Source organism: Lycorma delicatula, chromosome 1, assembly GCF_047948215.1.
Source record: "Lycorma delicatula isolate Av1 chromosome 1, ASM4794821v1, whole genome shotgun sequence".
NCBI lineage: Eukaryota > Metazoa > Arthropoda > Insecta > Hemiptera > Fulgoridae > Lycorma > Lycorma delicatula.
Window position 1 is genome coordinate 345,793,424 of NC_134455.1, and position 21,924 is coordinate 345,815,347.

Sequence of the window (21,924 nt, forward strand, 5' to 3'; positions counted from 1 at the left end):
ATAGAATAAAAGTTTTTTAAGGCTTGGAGAGCACTAACGAGTCACTGCAAATAAGAATTTTTCTATATTTAGAGTTAATGATGTTTAGAGCCTTATTTATAGCGTATAGTTTGAAAGTATTGATAGCTCATTTTGAAGAAGTTGAGGTAACTATTACCTGTTAATCTACCAATGAAAATGTGAAGTCTGATAAGAACATTACCTGTTATCCCACACCAGACATCTAATAAAAAAACTGTATTGGAAATTGGTTTTAATGGTTTCATGAGGATTGTTGTGTTTCCAAAAATGTTTCATCTACTGTTTATTCCATCTCACGTAAATGTTGTTTCATTTGTAAGTAATATCAGCAACAGAAGGACGTTGTTTTGTAATAATCATTGACAATAATTCAGCCGCCGATTATAATCACCTTCTTCAAGATATTGAACTAGTTGAGAATGATATGGATATAGAGACCTTCACTGTGTAATGTCTGCCATATACTGTTGCGCGAAATCCCTAAGCAAGCAGGTAATGTACAATACTAGTATTTGGACTACTATTTGCTCTATCATAGTAGAGCAAGAGTTGCTAATTCATATTTGTTTCCCACTCAGATGTTACATTAAATGTAACACCTTTCTCTAAGGTGCCAATGAGTATCTGTAAATACTTGCCAGTTAGGAATGTTCTTATTGGGAAATTTCAAACATATTCTTCAACTCATGAAGCAAAGCAATTACAAAACCATACATGAAATTAATGATGGCATATTCCTGATTTATAAACTTATACAGCATTTCCTCTTTTACTGCAGAACAAATCACTTACTAATTATTATTAATAGCTTTTAAAATCAGTGCAAATGAACTACTTAAATACATATAAATCACAAATGTACACTTTACAAATTAAATAAAATTTTATACTGAAAATTAGCTTCTCAATAATAAATACAGCACAATGAAGCAAGAATCTGGATCATAAACATAGCAATGTTTAAAAATTTTGTTTGTAGAACTTTGGTCTCTGGGAAATTAACACAGAATACGAATATCGTACACAGCATTACAGCACCTGCAATGGGTGAATTAATGCACTGATAATTAAAAAAGAACTTCATAATACTGCAGGCAGTCAAATATATATTAACATAATTTTTCCATTATTGTTTCCCATGAAAGTACAACTAAATTGCTGTTACAACTAATTTTCTCAGAATTACAACTAATTTTCACAGAATTAAATTCTCTAACAGTTTAAACCTTTAAGTTTCTTTTTTTTTTATTAACAATTTAACAGTTTATTATTTTTTTTCCTCCTCTATGAATCATGAGACCTTGCCGTTGGTGAGGGGGCTTGAGTGCTCAGGGATACAGAGTAGCTGGACCGAAGGTGCAACCATATCGGAGAGGTATCTGTTGAGAGCCAGACTAAGGAATGATTCCTGAAAGAGGGCAGCAGCTCTTTCAGTAGTTGTTAGGGGCGTGAGTCAGGACGACTTAAACGGCCGTATCAACATCACTCAGTCCTCCGAGTACTGCGCAGCTGAAAGCAATGGGAAACTACAGCTGCTTTTTTTCCAAGAAAATGTGGCTCTCTGCATTTTCACATAGCAATAATGGAGGCGCCTTCCTTGGTAAAATATTCCGGAGGTAAAATAGTCCCCCGTTCGGATCTCCGGGTGGGGACTACTAAGGAAGGGGTCACCAGAAAATTAAAAAAATAACATTCTACGAGTCGGAGCGTGGAATGTTAGAAGCTTAAAAAAGGTTGGTAGGCTAGAAAATTTAAAAAAGGAAATGGGTAGGACAAATGTGGATATAGTAGGAATTAGTGAGGTTCGGTGGGAAGAGGAAGGCGACTTTTGGTCAGGTGATTTTAGAGTAATTAACTCAGCGTCAAATAATGGGCAGGCAGGAGTAGGTTTCGTGATGAACAAGAAGATAGGGAGGAGAGTGGAGTATTTCAAAACGCATAGCGATAGAATTATTGTAATAAGGATAAAATCAAAACCTAAACCGACAACGATTGTTAACGTCTATATGCCTACAAGCGCCCATGATGATGATGAGGTAGAGTGTGTATACGAAGAGATTGATGAAGCAATTAAACACGTAAAAGGAGATGAAAATTTAATAATAGTTGGAGATTGGAATGCAAGCATTGGAGAAGGCAAGGAAGGAAATATAGTGGGTGAATACGGGCTGGGCAAAAGGAATGAAAGAGGGGACCGACTTATAGAGTTTTGCACGAAGTATAATTTAGTAATTGCCAACACCCAATTTAAAAATCATAATAGAAGAATATACACTTGGAAAAAGCCAGGCGATACTGCAAGGTATCAGATATATTATATCATGGTTAAGCAAAGATTTAGAAATCAACTCGTTGACTGCAAAACTTACCCTGGAGCAGACATTGATAGCGACCATAATTTGGTGATAATGAAATGTAGATTTGGGTTTAAAAACCTGAAGAAAAGGTGTCAGATGAATCGGTGGAATTTAGAGAAGCTTGAGGAAAAGGAAGTAAAGAAGATTTTTGAGGAGGACATCGCAAGAGGTCTGAGTAAAAAAGATAAGGTAGAAAATGTAGAAGAAGAATGGGAGAATGTTAAAAAGGAAATTCTTAAATCAGCAGAAGCAAACTTAGGCGGAATAAAGAGAACTGGTAGAAAACCTTGGGTTTCAGACGATATATTGCAGCTGATGGATGAACGTAGAAAATATAAGAATGCTAGTGATGAAGAAAGTAAAAGGAACTATCGGCAATTAAGAAATGCTATAAACAGGAAGTGCAAACTGGCGAAAGAAGAGTGGATTAAAGAAAAGTGTTCAGAAGTGGAACAAGAAATGAACATTGGTAAAATAGACGGAGCATACAGGAAAGTTAAGGAAAATTTTGGGGTACATAAATTAAAATCTAATAATGTGTTAAACAAAGATGGTACACCAATATATAATACGAAAGGTAAAGTCGATAGATGGGTGGAATATATTGAAGAGTTATACGGAGGAAATGAATTAGAAAATGGTGTTATAGAGGAAGAAGAGGAAGTTGAGGAGGATGAAATGGGAGAAACAATACTGAGATCTGAATTTAAGAGAGCATTAAAAGATTTAAATGGCAGAAAGGCTCCTGGAATAGACGGAATACCTGTAGAATTACTGCGCAGTATAGGTGAGGAAGCGATTGATAGATTATACAAACTGGTGTGTAATATTTATGAAAATGGGGAATTTCCATCAGACTTCAAAAAAAGTGTTATAGTAATGATACCAAAGAAAGCAGGGGCAGATAAATGTGAAGAATACAGAACAATTAGTTTAACTAGTCATGCATCAAAAATCTTAACTAGAATTTTATACAGAAGAATTGAGAGGAGAGTGGAAGAAGTGTTAGGAGAAGACCTATTTGGTTTCAGGAAAAGTATAGGGACAAGGGAAGCAATTTTAGGCCTCAGATTAATAGTAGAAGGAAGATTAAAGAAAAACAAACCAACATACTTGGCGGTTATAGACCTAGAAAAGGCTTTCGATAACGTAGACTGGAATAAAATGTTCAGCATTTTAAAAAAATTAGGGTTCAAATACAGAGATAGAAGAACAATTGCTAACATGTACAGGAACCAAACAGCAACAATAACAATTGAAGAACATAAGAAAGAAGCCCTAATAAGAAAGGGAGTCCGACAAGGATGTTCCCTATCGCCGTTACTTTTTAATCTTTACATGGAACTAGCAGTTAATGATGTTAAAGAACAATTTAGATTCGGAGTAACAGTACAAGGTGAAAAGATAAAGATGCTACGTTTGCTGATGATATAGTAATTCTAGCCGAGAGTAAAAAGGATTTAGAAGAAACAATGAACGGCATAGATGAAGTCCTACGCAAAAACTATCGCATGAAAATAAACAAGAAATATAATTTGTTTACATCAAAAATGAATTTAAATGTCAGGAAAAGATTTTTGAAAGTGTATGTTTGGAGTGTCGCTTTATATGGAAGTGAAACTTGGACAATCGGAGTATCTGAGAAGAAAAGATTAGAAGCTTTTGAAATGTGGTGCTATAGGAGAATGTTAAAAATCAGATGGGTGGATAAAGTGACAAATGAAGAGGTATTGCGGCAAATAGATGAAGAAAGTAGCATTTGGAAAAATATAGTTAAAAGAAGAGACAGGACTTATAGGCCACATACTAAGGCATCCTGGAATAGTCGCTTTAATATTGGAAGGACAGGTAGAAGGGAAAAATTGTGTAGGCAGGCCACGTTTGGAGTATGTAAAACAAATTGTTGGGGATGTAGGATGTAGAGGGTATACTGAAATGAAACGACTAGCACTAGATAGGGAATCTTGGAGAGCTGCATCAAACCAGTCAAATGACTGGTTATTTGACAGTTATTTTATGTCAAAGCTAAAAAACTGCTTCAACTCATTTTTTTTTGTTTATTACATACTATTTTGAAGAAAATAATGATGATGCAGTTCTAGGATCCATTTTTAAAAAAATGTCAGATCAAAAACTATAATAAGATACACTAAATTTACCCCCTTAATTTACCTCCCAGAATTTCAATAGGGCTTCATTTCAGTTGAGTAGCAAAAATCAGAGTGAAATCTTTTACTAGTTGTAACTTGTTAACAAAGTATTTTCAGACCCATCAGTTATTAAAGTGTTCATGGTTTGCTGCTGTAGGCGTTTTCTTTGAGGTAATGCTGCAGAAAAACAATCTGGCAGAATCAAATCTGGAGATCTTGGTGGCCATATGCCAAAACCAATAATGCGATTACCAAACAACGCAACACCAAAGAATTCATTAACAAAATCAGAAGTTGAATGTGCGTAGTGTGATGTTGCACAGTCATGTTGGAACCAGCTGTATATTGATCTTCCCCTTCCAAGAGGGCAATGAATTGCAATAAAATATTCTGATATCGTTCTGCAGTAATGGTGTTCTTGAAGAAACGAGGACAGATATTTTTTTTTCTGTGATATCACACACCAAACACCCATTTTCTGCAAGTGCAATTGTTTTTCATGATATGTGAGGGGATTTTCAGCACTCCAAAAACTAGGGTTATGACTGTTTATGTAGCCATCCAGATGAAACCATGCCTCATCTGTGAAAAAAATTGAGTCCATAAAATGAATACCCTCACGCACAAATCAACAATACCAATGACAATATTCTAGCCATTTTTCTTTGTCGGGACCAAAAAGTTGACCTGTTTGAATTTGATATGGTCATTAGTTTAATTTTTTACCACACTCTGTGAATGGTTAATTTTGGTAAATTAATTTCAGCTGAGAAGCGTCTAATTGATTTTTTTAGCAAGGCAGTTGATCAGCCTTTGATTTCAGTAAATATGTCTACATTCAACACTGTCATTGATCTTTTGTGTTCCTTGTATTTATTAACAGAACCTGGCTCTCTAAATTTAGCCACTAACCTCAGAACTGATGTCTTGTTAGGTGAGGTTTAACAAGGTACTTGCAGCAAAAAGATTCTTGCACTGCAACCACTGATTGTGTGTTAAAGTACGACTCAAGAATGAAAATACATTTGTCTTGTGAAAACACCAATCTTCTCTCAGATAGCACACTAAGCATTATAATCACTTTGTTATGGCTATCAGTAGAAGTCTACCGCATTGACATGATTTTCAATTGTTGGACAAGTCCATGCCAATAACACATAGGGGAGTTGGACAGTTAATTCAAATATTATAAAAGGCTGACTGGAGTGTTGCGTTTTAAATGGGGCATCCTGTGTATGTATGTATGTATATGTGTGTGTGTGTATGTGTGTGTGTGTGCATGTGTGCTCATGCATACACCATACTTCTAAACTATTAAAATAAAAATGTCTGATGTAATGTAATTTTACACATATCCAAGATGATACACTCCATTATGGCAAACATCGGAGGGCCACGTCAGTCGAAGAGACGTCTGCTGGCATCGGTGGTAGATTCTATAATGCTGTATGGCGTTGCAGAGTGGGAGGCAGGGCTGTGCATTGCCAGATGCCGGGATATCCTGGAGCGGATACGAAGAAGAATGGCGATACGTGTGGTCTCAGCCTACCGTACCGTTTCGTTTGAGGCAGCTATGGTCCTTGCCGGGCTTCCTCCTCTTTACCTGCTAGCCAAGGAGAGGAAGGGGGCAAAAACAATAACAAGACTAGGCGAGATCTGTTGGTTTGCTGGCAGAGTAGATGGGAGGATTCCCAAAAAGGGCGATGGACAAGACTGCTGCCTAGCGTCCAAAACTGGGTGGATAGAGGGTTGGGGGAGTTGGACTTCTATCTCACCCAGTTCTTTAGTGGACACGGGTGTTTTAACTCCTGTCTGTTTGAGAGGGGGAGGAGAGACACCCGTGAGTGCGTGTATTGCAAGGCAGCAGTCAATTCTGCCTAGCACACATTTTTTGTGTGCCCTAGATGGGAGCTCCTGAGAATGCAGGTAGTCCAAGAAGTCCAAGAAGAAGTGGGTCCCATCTCCCCGGACAGTATCGGAGAGATAATGTTAAGAAGTGAGACGTCCTGGGCTGTCGTGGCCACGTCTATCAGGGCAGTAGTGAAAAAGAAAACCGAGGAGGAGGCAAGGTTTTATTCATAATTACCAATAAGATTGAACAAATATGTTGGGTCGCAGACTGCTATTGAAGTCGCGATATATCTTCATATCTACGTGTTCGTAAGTCGTAGTTCGTAAGGGGGCCTACACATCTCGAAGTAATGCCTCGGGGTGATTCCGGGATGCGTAGGGTTACTCCAAAGGGGATGGTTTTAGTCGGTAGTCTGTTGATGGCGGTTGGATTAGACCACCGGCAGGAGTCCGACACTTCGTGCGTAAATGCATTTCCACCTCCGTCCCAAAAAAAAAGAAAAAAATATGATACACTCATATTTTCTGATCATGAAATGATACAGTAGAATATATTCTTGATAATTATTCATCAAAATAAATTTATTCCATCGGTTTTACTTTAACTGAAATTAAATTTACAAATAATTTGAATTTTTAGTTTTTACTAAAAATTTTTAGTTTCACATTGTAGTATATTTGATTACGTCTGAGTTATTTACATTATAAAATGAATAGCAAAATCAATGTTGCCACCGACTGTAAAATACCTGGATTCAAATGTTTTTTAAACCATCTAAACGTTAAGCCGACTGAAATTTAGAAGCATTTGGTTGCTGCGTAGAGTGATAATATAATGAATAAAAGAAATGTCTGAAAATGGTGTGAAAGGTTTAGAAATAACAGAATTAATATGCACGATGAAGAATGTTCAAGGAGGCCCTCAATAATCACAGACCCTTCTTTTTCCTGATGTTTCAAGAGCCTGTTTTGGTCGCCTTGTTCATGACCATTTAGGCTTCAGAAAGGTTTGTGCACATTGGGTACAGCACGTTTTAAGAGAACATAAAAAAAAATCTGAATGGAATATGCTTTTGAATTTTTGATGCGCTATACAGAAAAAGGTGACAAGTTCCTTAATTCAATTATACTGGCGATGAAGCAAGATCTCATATTACACACCAGAGAGAAAACGGCAACGTGAATGACTTCATCCTCAATCACCAACCAGACTAACAAAATCAAACCACAGCCATTTGGATGCAAGACTGGCCACAGTCTTTTGGGATTGGTTTGGCTTATTTTTGATTGATTTCATACCAGATGGAACGACTATAAATGCAGAAGCCTACTGTGAAACTATTCAAAATCGGCAATGTGGGTGGCTGATTGACAGTGTTGTTCTGCTACATGGTAATGCACGTTTGGGTCTGACATGTGATTTACTGAGAATATTTGGATGGAAAATTAACATTCACCCACCATATAGTCCAGACTTAGCCCCTTCTGATTATCATTTGTTTGTAAAATTTAAAGAATTTTTGAGGTAGCATTGCCTACCTCACAATATTGCTGGTTAATACAAATAGATGTGTACTCTTGCTGTCCCTTACCCTAACATTTTAAACTACTTATGAATTACAGCAATTTAAGAGGTAAAACTGTTCTTGATGTATGAATTTTGGTGTACATTTAATCAAATAATATCACTAAAATAGGAGAGTTCAGTCAAGACAAAAATAAAGACGACACAATTTTCAGTATGGGGAATGCAGAAGAATTAAATGAGCATTTTGCTGTCAATCACTGAAGAATGAGCCAGTGCTTTGTCTTGCTGAAAAAAACCTTTATTATTGTTAAATGTGATATTTTCTTTATTTCACCATTTAATCCAGCAAAGATGCATCCTACTGTCCAGTTTTAGTTTTACCCTTCTCCAGAACGTCAATGAAGATTGTGTCATTTGAAAAAATTAATAATTGTTAGAATATTACTTTGCTTCAAGTAGGTAGGGATTTATTTAAGTGTTATGAAACAGCATAAAAATTCCTCTCAATTACATCAAAACAGCCCAAACTGTCCTTAGAAATGTTTACTCGTTCACACTTTTTATCAATTGTGGGCATAACACAGACATCCATGTTGCAGATACTTTTGCATATTTAAATATTCATGTAAAATACTATTTACCTGTTTATTTCAGATGATTATTGTTTTAGTAGTCGAGTTTTTGATTTTCTATAATTTATCACCGTATGGATTTCTATAATAATGTAACCTCAACAGGCCATCTAGAATGTTCAGAGTCGTTTATGCTTCTACAACTTGTAAATGTCCTCACCGATGCTGCCGACTAAAAATAATACTTATCCGGTGCTTTTGCCTTTTATAGTAGTGGCTTATTTAACTGGTGGTTTTGCCTTTTAAAAAGTAAATTTTGATCACCACATAGAATTCTCTTTCATCTATTTTTCACATCATAATACTTCAAAGACTCAAATTACTGCCAAAAGCAGAATTATAAATATATCTGAAACTTGATCTATGCTTCTAGCAGAGAGAAGGAAAGAAGACCTCAGTAATGTATGAGCTCTTGACTTTGGAAGGGCTTTCAAAGACTCCAAAGTTTACATAAAACAGCCGTTTTATAAAATGTTGCCACATTTTATATTTAAAATTTGACCAAAATTCACACTTTCATTTAAAATTAGCTGCCAAAATCCTGAAGCCTTCCCTTTTATAAATCTGAATTAATTTGGAAATGTACTACAGGACTACCTACTCCTTCCCTAGACAGAGAACTGTATGGATGGGGAAAAGCAAAAAATACTTCCTACTATTGTTTTATGTGCAGGTCAACCTCCTCTTTATATAGGTAAATATTCTGAAATGTCATAAAAAATAATGTGAATATGTTTCGGTTTACTTTTCATAATGATGTTCTTTTTACAATTACATTTATCCTTTTTATGTTTCTAAATAAAAAAAGGATTTTCAATTAATAACTTTTTATTATCTTTATTCCTTACTTTTTTATTATCTTTTAAAAATAATGTTTACACTAGATTGAGTATATTTTTTTATACTCTTTCTACTTAAAGCTCAATAAATTACTAATTATTTTTATTGTCAGCTCTATCTATTAACTGAAAGCAAATGTCATTTGAAGAATAGATTAGTAAATAATATCAATATTTGAAATATTTTTAAAATATCAAATTATGAAAATGATTGAATAAGATTATATTTTGTCACCTCTCTGAGGGGAATAAATAGTAAAAAATGCATATTAAAAGATGAATAATACTTTCATACTGATTATGTTTGCTATAAATTATATTTTTATAAGTGCCATAAATAATTACTTTTTATTTATGGATGGAAGGAATCTTAGATATCTTGATTTTTAGTCAGATAAAAAGAATTTAGCTAGTAACTACTGGCTTATCACAGTAGCATTTTCACAAAGATGTTTTAACAAATATATTTCATGATATTTTGTCTAACATTTATCCTAGAATTTCTGCCATTCAGGTTGGCTTTCTCTTGAGACAGTCAATAATTATTAAATCTGCTTATTTTAAATAATACAACAGAGGCAGAAAGCTATGATTCTTGGATAATGGTGGTCAAGTAGGTATTATTTATACAGATTTTTCTAAAACTTTAAACGCTATGGGTAGTAATTTTATGCTCAGAAATATTTTATATGATTACATTGTGCTTTAGCAATTTTCCTGGTATTAAACAACATTTAAAAAATATCAATTCCTGTAATTAAGAGACTATTTAAAATGTGTTTTTGAATGTTCATTTTGGATGATCATTTTAAATGTGTAGTCTTAAAATATCAGCAGTTGCAAATTGCTACTCATTATTATGAACTTTGTTCCATGTTTCTTACCAGTAAGATAATCGCAAGGGCTGATCTTACATATTTTGCATTAAGAACCAGTACACAATTTCTCAAATGCTCACATCACAGCATGCTAACATATAGTACACATACAAATAGTAACTGACCTATTTATTTTATTTCATAAGTAAACAACGAAATGGTTTTATAAATCTTTTGTTAAATTGTTTTCTAAAAAATATATAAAGATCTTTTTACATTACTTTAAATTAATCCACACATTACAAAATATGTTCTATTACAGGAACTATCAAATGAATTATAAAAAATTATTTTAAGAGTAATAAAATAAAAGATTTACAGTAATTAAAAAAAATTACTACTATACTGCTTACTATCAGAGATTACTAAACTGATCTCTCAAATAATTTTATTTATATCATTACCAAGTATATGCTATTTCTAATAAAATAAAAACAAAACTTTCATCTAGTTATGCCAAAGCAATATATGCACGCGCACACGTGAGCTAGTTTATAAGTAAGGTCCATTTTTTTAATACAAACAAAACTAGTAATTATGTATTACTGTTAATACTAGATATTGTGTACACTTTATGCTCCTTTCTTATATATTTACCTGGTTTATTTAAACATTTATCATAGAGTGTTTTACTAAATTATTTGTGTCCAGAAAACAGAAATCAGCCGTCTATGAATAGTTGTTTTCACTTCATCAATGTCAAACCATTGACTGCCGAGAAACTTCAAGTAGCAGAACAGGTGGTAATCGCTCAGTGCAAGGTCCAAGCTGTATGGTGGGTGGTCTATTTGCTCCCATCCAAAAGATCTGATTACCTGTAGGGTTTGAACAGCAGAATGAGGTTGTGTGTATTGTCATGCAGTAACAAAATTCCAGATGATAGTAGGCCATGTCACTTATTCTGAATGGTATTCCGAAGCTTGTCAAGGTCTTGCAGTTCATAACTGAATTTATTATTGTTCCTTTGGGGATAAAATCGTCTAACAGAACACCACGTCTATCTGAAAACACAGTTGCTGTAATCTTATTTGTTAACATTGTATGTTTGGCTTTCGCTTTGACTGGAAATGTTGTATGTTGCCATTCAATTAACTGCCGCTTTGATGCTGGAGTGTTGTGAGAAACCCAATGCCTCGTACTCTGTGACAATATGGTCCAAAAGTTCATCTCCTTCCTCACTGTATCGGGCCAAAAATGTTAAAGCACCAGCCATTCTCCTTTTCTGGTGTTCTTCAGAAAGCAGCCTGTAAACCCATTGTAGCACAGTTTTTTAACTGCAAGATTTCAGAAATGAGTTTGTATAACACTGACCTTGAAATTTGTGGAAATATCAGCGACAAAGTGGAAATTATATATCGCCAGTCTTGCAAATTTTTGTGTCAATTTCACACACCAAACTGCCTGTGAATACAGAAGGTCGGCCTGATTGCAGTTCATCATGGACACTGTCCTGCCCGTCCTTGAACAGTCTTACACATTTATGCACTTTGCTGTCACTCATTGAATTATGCTTATAAATCTCACATATTTGGCAATGAATGTCCACTGCCGACAGGTTCCTTGCAGCCAAAAATCTAATCAGAGACCATACTTCACAATCAGTGGGCCGCTCAATTATTTGAAACATTTCAACTTCACAATATAAATCATACACAGTAACGCTATAACAAATGGCGTCTGCAATTGTGCAAGGCATGCCTTGAGCCAGGGCACCTGCGCATTCCAACAGCTGCACAAAATTTTCATAGCTACAGCCAATCGAACCTTATTTAAAAAATAGAGCTTACTTGTGAGTAAGTGCACGTACACACACACACACCCGCATGTGTGCGATCTGATTAACAATAGTCTCAGATTATGAATAAACTCTGAAAAAAATTGTAATAATTTGTTCATTTTTTTTTTAATAAAGAAAAAAAGATTCCTACCTCATTTTCTGCAAACAAACGGCTCTAACATAATCGACCATTCTCTCATTCTTGGTAAGTGACTGCATGTATTTATCAATGAGTTTAACGTACATTGTAGGTACACCCATATATATATTTATACGTTCACATTCAGGCAGTTTAACTCCAAGAATTTGTTTCCAGATTTCTGAAGCATCAAATGATGGAAGCATGACACATCTGTAAAACATGTAGATTAAAATTTTAATAAGATTCAGTTCTCAATAATAAAAAGGTTAGAAAATAATCTTTTTGTTTTTAGATTTTTTTTAATAGATCAAATCTTAGAATTTAATGTTATTTTTAAGAATTAAAATTTTTTTTTAATGAAAATTCATTTAACGGTACGCTACGTTTAATTAATTAAATTAGTTTAAATGTAGTAGTAATTAAAGACAAAATTAATGATATTGTGATTTTAATTAAATTAAGAGAAATTTTGTAAATTAGTTTATTAATGTTAATTTTATATTTTTCAGTTATCATAGTTATATGTTACTGTATATTGTAAAAACATTCTTTTTTGTATATGTATTATGGAATAAAGAATTATTATTATTATTATTATTTTATTATAACTATAGGAGTACCACGAAAGTTGTGGTAACTTCTGTGAATTGAATTTCATACGATAACATAAACTAAGCTCGCTTTACTCACTAACCTTGTCTAATTAAAACAATATCAACGTAACCTAATGCTCACTAACCTCATCTACTTAACATTAAATATACACATTATACACAACTTAATAATAACAAAAGTGACAAACTAAATATAAAATGGAATTGAATAAAATAGTATAGATATAAAATAGTATACAATATTTAAAATTGTATTGAATTAAGGGAAAAGAACCAAACATTCATTGTATGTTCAGAAGAATATTATTTATAAATATATTGTATTTTTATAATAACTTGCACAACCCAAGTACAGAATTACAAAGTGAATGAGATGACTTACCTTATTTTTTATTCCAAAAGCATTTCCACAGGATCCCACATCATCAGTACTGTATATTTCTGAATATACAGTATATACATTTACATATATCATATATAAGCTTATACAGCTATATATACACTTTGTTTTTTAATTACATATATTTTTATATCTATATATATATATATATATATATAGATATAGATATAAACACTTCATTGGTAATTACAGCTGGTTTTCCTCTAGCAGTTTTAAAAGTTTTCCTCTAGCAGTAAAACATAGATCCCAACCCATTGCTATTAAGTCACATACAGCCAAGCCAGCCTCAAAGATTTCTGTGGCCCATGGGTTCAAAAAATGTATCTTAATATTTTGTGAATTTATAAAATATATCCAAAAGAATTAAAATATACAACACTGCATATCAATCTTTTGCTTTATTTAATTTCATTCATTATTTGTCAAGTTTGTAATAAACTGCTGTACTTAACTGAATTTAATGAATTCATTACCAGTTTAAAAAACTTCTTAAGCCAAATGGATGCTTCTTAGTTTTTTCTCAAATAAAACTTTTGCAGTAAATAGAATAATTGTTAATAGTATAAATTGCTGCAAGAGAAAGACATCAATATGATCACAAAAAAAAAGTTTTAAAAATGGAAAAATTATGGAAAATTTAAAACTTTTCCATAACTCAAAAGTATGGATATTGAAAATTTGGCTCAGGATGACAGTATAAACCAATAAAAACAGTAGTGATAAATAAATTTAGCACATCTGATTAAAATATTTACACTGGACGGTAGCCAGTTTAGGTTAAAAATATTAAGCCAGGGTAAAAGGTTGAAAACATTTGCAGTGAAATGCACCTGTACTGAAATTCTTGTAGCACAAATTAGTCAAATTTTTAGTTTTACTTTTTACTTCAAAAAAAAAAATTAAAGGAGTAAAGAAAAATTACACGTCTTTAGGTTTGCCTGGAATTTTCTCTATTAAATTGCCAATAAGAAAATTAAAATTTTTTTATAACAATTTCAGGAAGTTTATTATGAAAAAGCTGATAGAAGTAAAGTCAGCTAAAAGGAATAGAAGTTAAAGTCAGCTAAAAGCAAAAAAGTTCAAAAAACTGATATTTATTTAAAGCAAATATTGTTTTAAACCAAACCAAAAATCTTTTTAATACTTCAAAACAAGATTAATTAGTTTTTGTATACAGTACAAATCTACCTTTCTTAGCTGCATCATAATTAAATAATATGTTGATGCGTTTCAGATATACTCAATTTTCAAAACTAACTGTGTACTGGCACTTCTTCCACTTTGTAAGGTTTTTATCAGTTAAACTTCATCTATTTATTTTATAATATCTATTCTAGTTTTGAGCAAATTAAGATTCCTAAATAAAACATCCATTTAATTATTAATGTTTTCATTTATGATTTTTTTCTACTATTTTTTTATTTAAAAATTTCTAAAATATTCATTCTTGTTCCTTTTACACAACTGTAAATCGCTTTTATAGAGTCCTCCATTTTTAATGGAATATATCCTTCTTTTATTAAAAGTGTTGCTTAGTCAGAACTTTATTGAACTTTATCTTCCTGTTTGCCCAGTATATGTTTCGTTGCATTTACATTTTATTCTGTATATACCATGACTGTTACAAATATACTTTTCTTTAGGCTATTAAAAATCTTAAGTGTATTATTCATACTTACAGTCATTTTTATATTATACTTACTGAAAAATTGTTTCATCCTGTAAACTTCTTGTTTCTGTTATTTCTTTTTATGGTTAAAATCTAGAAATTTAATTATATAATACTTTGTATATTCTCTTCTTCTATATTCTGTATGAATACTTCACTTAGTAAAGCTGACAGCAGATTATCCATACCTAACCAGTCTTTTGTTTTGTAAATAACGAATGTTTTTACAAGCTTAACATGTTCAATTCCGCCTCAAAATAACCTGACCATTCCAAAAACCCATTAATTTTTTTGCTTGTTTAGATTTTTTGGCATTAAAAAGGTATTTTTATACACTATAAACAACATTAAAATAAACAAATTGTTATTTCAGAGATAAAACTGAAAATGACGCATATGTGGCCCCAGTGGTCTGGTAAATGAGATGTAATATTGAAGCTCCAACGAGCGCATTCCTGTCAGCTAGCTATTGTTGTCGGATATCACTTACTTATACAGAATTATTTTTCTGTTACAATACTGCTCTAAGTACATCACAGTTAATGTTCGATGGATGCAACAAAGCAAAGGAACATTTTGTCAAAGAAAGACAACTCATCAAAACACAGCTCTATAATTCATTCTTAAATTAAATAATCAACAACTAATGCTGAGTATGAACAACACTGATATACAAATAACAAACATTTTAATGAAATGAATAATTATGGGTAAAGAAGAATATGATAACAATGATATAAACTACAAATAAAATTAAAAAATCAGTCAACGGCTTAAAATTACATCAAAATAAAAAATTACAAAATACATATCAAAGAATTACAGAATATAACTAGAATCAGAATTAAAATGTTTGCAAATCACTTAAACATCTGTATCATAACAGAAATAATTCCAATGTTTACTAATATTTAAAACAAGAATATTTAAATAAATTTTCAAAGTTTTTACCGTTTACCTTCAGCCATTTATAAAAAATTATCTATACTGCTTGTAAATCAAAACTAAAAATACAGCTACATTTTCAAACAAATTATTGTGAAAAGAGATAATAAAATAAATTAAAAATAATATAATAATACAATTAAAAAAAGATTATAAATTTATTCATACATAAATACTACCATTCATACTATAGCATTTATGTTCAATAAAGTTCAAAACACAACCCAGGAGTATCAGAACTTGTCTTGCAGTAGTACATTATACCCATTCTTTTATTATTTTGAGCACATAGATGACATTTTTTTCATACAGTGTAAACTTTCTCACTAGCTTCACATTTATCCATAAACTGATTTACCACTACTGTTGGACCTGGTGGTTTTCCTTCTGTGAAGCATTTTGATGGCTAATCTAAAATCATGGAAAGGTATTTTTATTTTCATTGTTTTACAATAAAGTTTATATGCGTTGAATAGCAATGCTAGCTTCTTGTACCAATGAATGGTTTTTCTAACTATCAGGTAATAAGAGAGCATTTGGTCTTGCTTGTCAATACCAGACGTATATTTATTTACTTTGCTTTTCTTTAGTCTGCCCCCTCCTGTTGACTACTTCCATATGCTCATTTTCATGTTCAGTAGTTATATACATAACTTCTCTTTTACCTCACCACTTTCCAATTCCTATTCCTACCAAATATTGGCAAACAGATTGACCAGTTCTCAATTATATTTTAGAAACATATTCAGGATTGTCTTTTCTGTTATTATGCAGAGTACTGATTGTGTACATATCAAGTTCTAATAACGTTTTAGATAAATGACAGAGTTATAAAAATTATCCATATGTAGTGAATGGCCTACATTCAACTTTTCTTCCATCTAGTGCAGGACAACATTAGAAGACTTTTTCCTTGGAAAAGGTCATGTTGCTAAATGTTGCTAATGTTGTCCATACTAATATTGTCATGCTAATGCTGTCCATACCAAAATCTCAGTATTCACTTTTACTTTCAAAATTGTTCAGTCTGGTTCAGTAAGCATATACAACTTATTTAATTTTTTTATTTTTGATATATTGCCAAAATATCAAACATCACAAAATCATTGACTCGACTATGCAAAGTTCTTTATTCAGATAGTGCAACTCATTCATTTTTTTATTCAACAACTCTAAAAAGGATCTAATATTGTACAAACTGTCATTACAAGTTATTTCTTCTGGTTGATTTTGACAAAAATGAAGACGCCTCAAAATTATCATAAATCTATTTCTTACCATATATTTGTGAAAACAAGTATTTTATACAAGCGATGAGTAAACCAGTAATCTTTCAATCTACTCCCATGTGCAGAAACAACTCCTAAAAATATTCTAAACTAACTCCTTTCTAGCGGTTTCCACAGCAAAATTTGTGAGCAAGGACAAATAGTTTTTGTTTTTAAATTATTTGTTGCCACCCAAAAGAAATGAGAATAAATCATCATCAGCTAGAGAAAAAAATTTATAGGCTTATCTTCATTTGGAATAGGAAAAAGTAGGTAAACCAGGATTTCCAGTAAACAGGATATTTTTCAAACCTGGCTGCTGGAACATCCATGTATGTAATATTAGCTGGAGTAAATGGAACTGGTGTAGGATTATCAGATTATCATTGGTAAGAAAAATTTCTTGTTTTTCCCCAGCACTGTCAATAGTATTATCACCAGGGGGTTTCAGTGTCAGTAATTCTTATTACATTTTCACTGTCACTACCACAAGAAAATTCATTGTCACTACCATCATGAAAACCATAGTCAGTGTCACTGTCAATGTCAAGTCTTCATCACTGCTTTTGTTAGCTAAAATTCATTTCAATTCTAAATCTGACAAAATTTGTTTAGCGTCTAAATGTTGCATTTTCAGTTGAAATGGACCACAAAAATACATAAGACATAATGGACATGGTAATAAAAAAGCTGAAACCAAGCATGAACTAAATTTATACTTCATACAACATGCCTCTAAGAAAGAAACAGCACAACTGAGGCGCAAGTGAAACAGGACAGCTGGAAAAATATTATTACACCAGACACACAAATGGCATCACTGGGCAGTGAAATTACTGAATGGCAGGCACCACATATGTGTCCTCAGTGCTGAAAGTGTTTTTTTTAATAATTTGACAATTTTAACACTTAATCAACAATTAAGTTATGTGAGATTGTATTTGAATAATTTTTTAAGCTTACTTTAATAAAGCGTTTGCTCAGAGTCTAAAAATACCTTTTCAACTTTTTAATGAAGAATATACAGATGTACGTAAAAAATAGACCTTACTTTAAAAAATAGCTTTTGTAATTTTCGTTTGCAGATTCATTTTTTGAAAGTATCCTAGTCACAATTCATAAATATCAAGCAAAATCATCTAACAATTGGATCCAAAACCCCAAAAGTCTTGATACTATATTTTAGAGTTTATATTTAATCAGTTAATATCAATCACCTTCATATTCTGTTTAATGCCAAGAAAGAAAGTTGTGTCTGTGCAGAAAATCCATGAATGAAGCTAAGGGCTAAGTACTAAACAAATTTGCCACTGGAATGGCTTATCATGCATTAAATACTTTATAAAGAAAACCTTTCTACTTGCAGAAAGTTTAAAATTTACTACCAGGAAATTTGGATTGCGATTAAATTTCTTTCATTAACTTCAAGATAACTGCAGTGGAATAAGTTCTATAGTCTATTTACTGAAAAGAAATTTATTTTCAAGAAATAGAATTAATAATTCATGATAACTGCATGAAAGTAATTCACAAAAGTTTTACACCACAATAAAAATTAGTGTTAGTAAATGGATTTCATGTTAATCTTTGGTGTGGTGACAAAATTATTGGACTATTCATTACTCATGAACACCTTATGAGAAATTTCTTGCAAAATAACTTGCCATCTCTATTTAATTTAATTTAGAGATACTTCTCTAAAACCAATAAAAAGATAAATAATTTTCCAAAATCAAGGGGCACCTAGCCATTCTTTTGAAGGAGCCAGGAATTACTTTATAACTTATTTAACAATTTTATAGATAGGTGGATTAACTGGCATCTGAGATCGCCAGATCTGAGACCACAGAACTACTTCATGGGACTGTTTGATAACACTAGTATCCGTATATCAATGAAATGCTTAGTAAAAGAGGTAAGTAAGTTAATAAGAGATGAGTAAGTTGATGATGATACATAAGTTAATGATGAGAATTCCAAACCTAACTAAATAAATAAATTATAAGAGATTACCCAGATAAAACAAAGGAACCCATCAAAGTAATTTTAGGTCACATGGAGAATTGCATAAATGGCAACAGAGGCAACAATTTATGTAATTGTATTTATTTTCACTTTTTGTACAGTTAATTTTTTTCCTGCAAGTTTTCTTCAAAGTTTCAAAAAGACATAATATTCTGCACATTCTTTTGATCTCACTAGCATAATTTTCTCAGAATCTAATTCTCTATAAATACGTGAAACAGAATTTTGTTTCTTTATTTGCATTTTAATGAAGCAAAGTTAAGCTAAACCTAAAAAGAGCGTGATTTTCAATGACAATTTTTTAGACTAACAATTTTCTTGTAAAGTAATAAAAATTCAGCTGTTTAACCAATTTTGTCTCATATTTTATATCCCAAGAATTTCAGTGTAACCCCAATTTATCATGACTACAGAAACCAGGGGAAACGTTTTAGCTAGCTAACTAAAAGTGTTCTTGACATAATTTATGAACTTTTTCTCTTTATTTTTATCCATAGAATCTATTCTGAAACTATTTTCATTTCTTTACAAGACAATTGTAAATTTTTTACTTAATGTTGGTTAATTTTATTACAATGAACATAAAATGATTATGTGTTTGAGTAGATTATGTATTTTTTTAAATATTTTATTATAAATCACTGCTTTTTATTTGGTAACATTATTCAAACAATTGAGACTTTACCTAAGCATTAAAAATTTACCAAGATATTCTTAACATACAAGTACATTCTTATTTTATATTTCAAATACCATTTTCCAAGGTTACATTAGTAATTTCATACTAATTAAAATTTTTTAATTAAACAAAAAAAAGTTTAAAATTTAAAAAAGCTATGGTATTTTACGTAAAATGTAGATAATAACATTTGATAAAGTATAAGTACACATATTATGGTACGTAGTAGGTACATAGTATGATGAACAAGTAGTAATGGAAAATGGGAGAATAAGTAAGGCAGAAAAAATGAAAAATAGATTGAAAGAATAAACAATAAGAAAAAAGGAACAATAATAATAGAAAACAATTCTAGAATAGAACAATATGTTCCACATGTGAATAACCAAACAAAATATCCTTTCATTTTAATTTTTAAAATTCACACATCAAACTCAAACTCTATTTGATTAGTAATCAAAATTTATTTAAAATTTTGGAACAGTTATACCAAAATCAATGTCTTGATAAAGTAAGCTTTCAAAACTTTTTGGGTTTTGTGCATTTATGTTCTAATCATCATCAAAATATTTACATTGTGTCAAGTAGAACAGGGCTTCTTTTAAAACCTAACCCTTTTTTTCTTCAATATTAAAAATTTATTGTTTAAAAAAACCTTCATTAATAAAAAGTTTTAATAATTTATTTTATAAATAAAATTATTAGATGAAATAAGAACATTATGCTATATGTACTACTATTTTAATATGTTTATAGATTAATATTTCTTCCAAAACCAACGATACTTTTTTTTGTTTTTTGTAGATACCACAAGATTAAATATATGCAAATCAATTGTATAATTGAATGTTTTCTTACCTTGCACCAACTGCAAGCGGGCAAAGCAATGCATTCACAATGCCATGTATATGATGTAATGGTAGGGTATGAAGAATTGCATCATTTGAAGTCCAACCCCACGCACTCACCATAGATTTAATTTGGGCATCCAGGTTTCTATGTGAAATTACAACACCTGAAATACAACAACTAATTGTATAAGTTAATTTTACATGCGAAATCATTAATATTACATGATATATTAGGAGTATATATTTTTATTTTAATCACATGTGGCCCTTTAACGAATGGAATAAATTGCTACAAATTACTTACTTTTCACCAAGAAAAATCAGATTATCAATTCAGAAAATGCCTTGTGTACCAATTTTGTGTGATTTAATGATAATACTGATGAGTTGCAATATACAGTGATTTTCATCACATACAATTTTGGTAGAATATATATATATATATTGTGCACACACACACACATGCGTGCGTGCGAACACACACACACAAAACCAACCCACCCTTCTTTCAAAGAATCTTTTAAGTGCAGTGATTTAAGAGAACAGACAAACTGTAAGGTTTAGATTATTCTAACTTGCTTTTCAAAAATATTTCAATGGACAAATAGACCCATTGATGCTGTACTTCATGTCAGATGAGGCATGGATTCATTTACCTGCACACAAATTTCTCATTCGATTCTATTTGAAGAATAAAGTTTATGAATTAAATCCCCACACTACTGATGAACTGAAGATAAACATTTAACAAGAAATCAATGGCATTAATGTTTTGCATCAGGTAATTCTCAATATGATCACTGTGCAGGGTGTGCTCAACTTTGAATTAATTTCCTAAAAATATGGTAAATATATTAACTTTTGCTAATGTAAATACAGAATTTAAGATTTCTTTGTTTAATTTCATTTTTTAAATGTTACAAGAGATAGCGTAGGTTTGCCTGCAGTGCAGAAGGGGAAGGTTGCTTTGTTCTAGAAATGTCGTAAAAAAATTACTACAATTATCTTTGTTCAGTAGAGTGGCATCCTGGTGAGTGAAGTTATGTTTTCAGTTCTTGCCAGATCGTTTATTTCACAAAGCAGATAAAGGAAACGAGTTTGTATTAAATTTTGTTTGAAAACAAAGAAATCAGCTTCAGAGACTTATGAACACCACAGAAGTGGTCAAATGTTTTTATCTGGTTCAAGAGATTCAAAAATGGCTGCAAACAAGTCAAAGATAAAAAAACCTTGTCCAATCAGCCTTTCACTTCAAAAATCAACGAAAAAACTGTGAAAATTAGCAATTTAATTTGGCT

At 31.7% G+C, this 21,924-nt stretch overlaps 1 protein-coding gene across 3 annotated transcripts in view; it reads right to left on the bottom strand.

Annotated features, from left to right (window-relative positions):
• The window catches only part of Acsf3 (Acyl-CoA synthetase family member 3), a 57,499-nt gene that overhangs the window by 15,770 nt on the left and 19,805 nt on the right, over positions 1–21,924 (bottom strand). For all 3 annotated transcript variants that reach the window (XM_075382426.1, XM_075382427.1, XM_075382428.1), the window contains exons 5-6: positions 20,634–20,790; positions 12,185–12,385 (exon numbers count right to left, since the gene is read on the bottom strand). In XM_075382426.1, the coding sequence (XP_075238541.1) occupies positions 12,185–12,385; positions 20,634–20,790 (358 nt within the window). The remainder of the gene's footprint in view (positions 1–12,184; positions 12,386–20,633; positions 20,791–21,924) is intronic.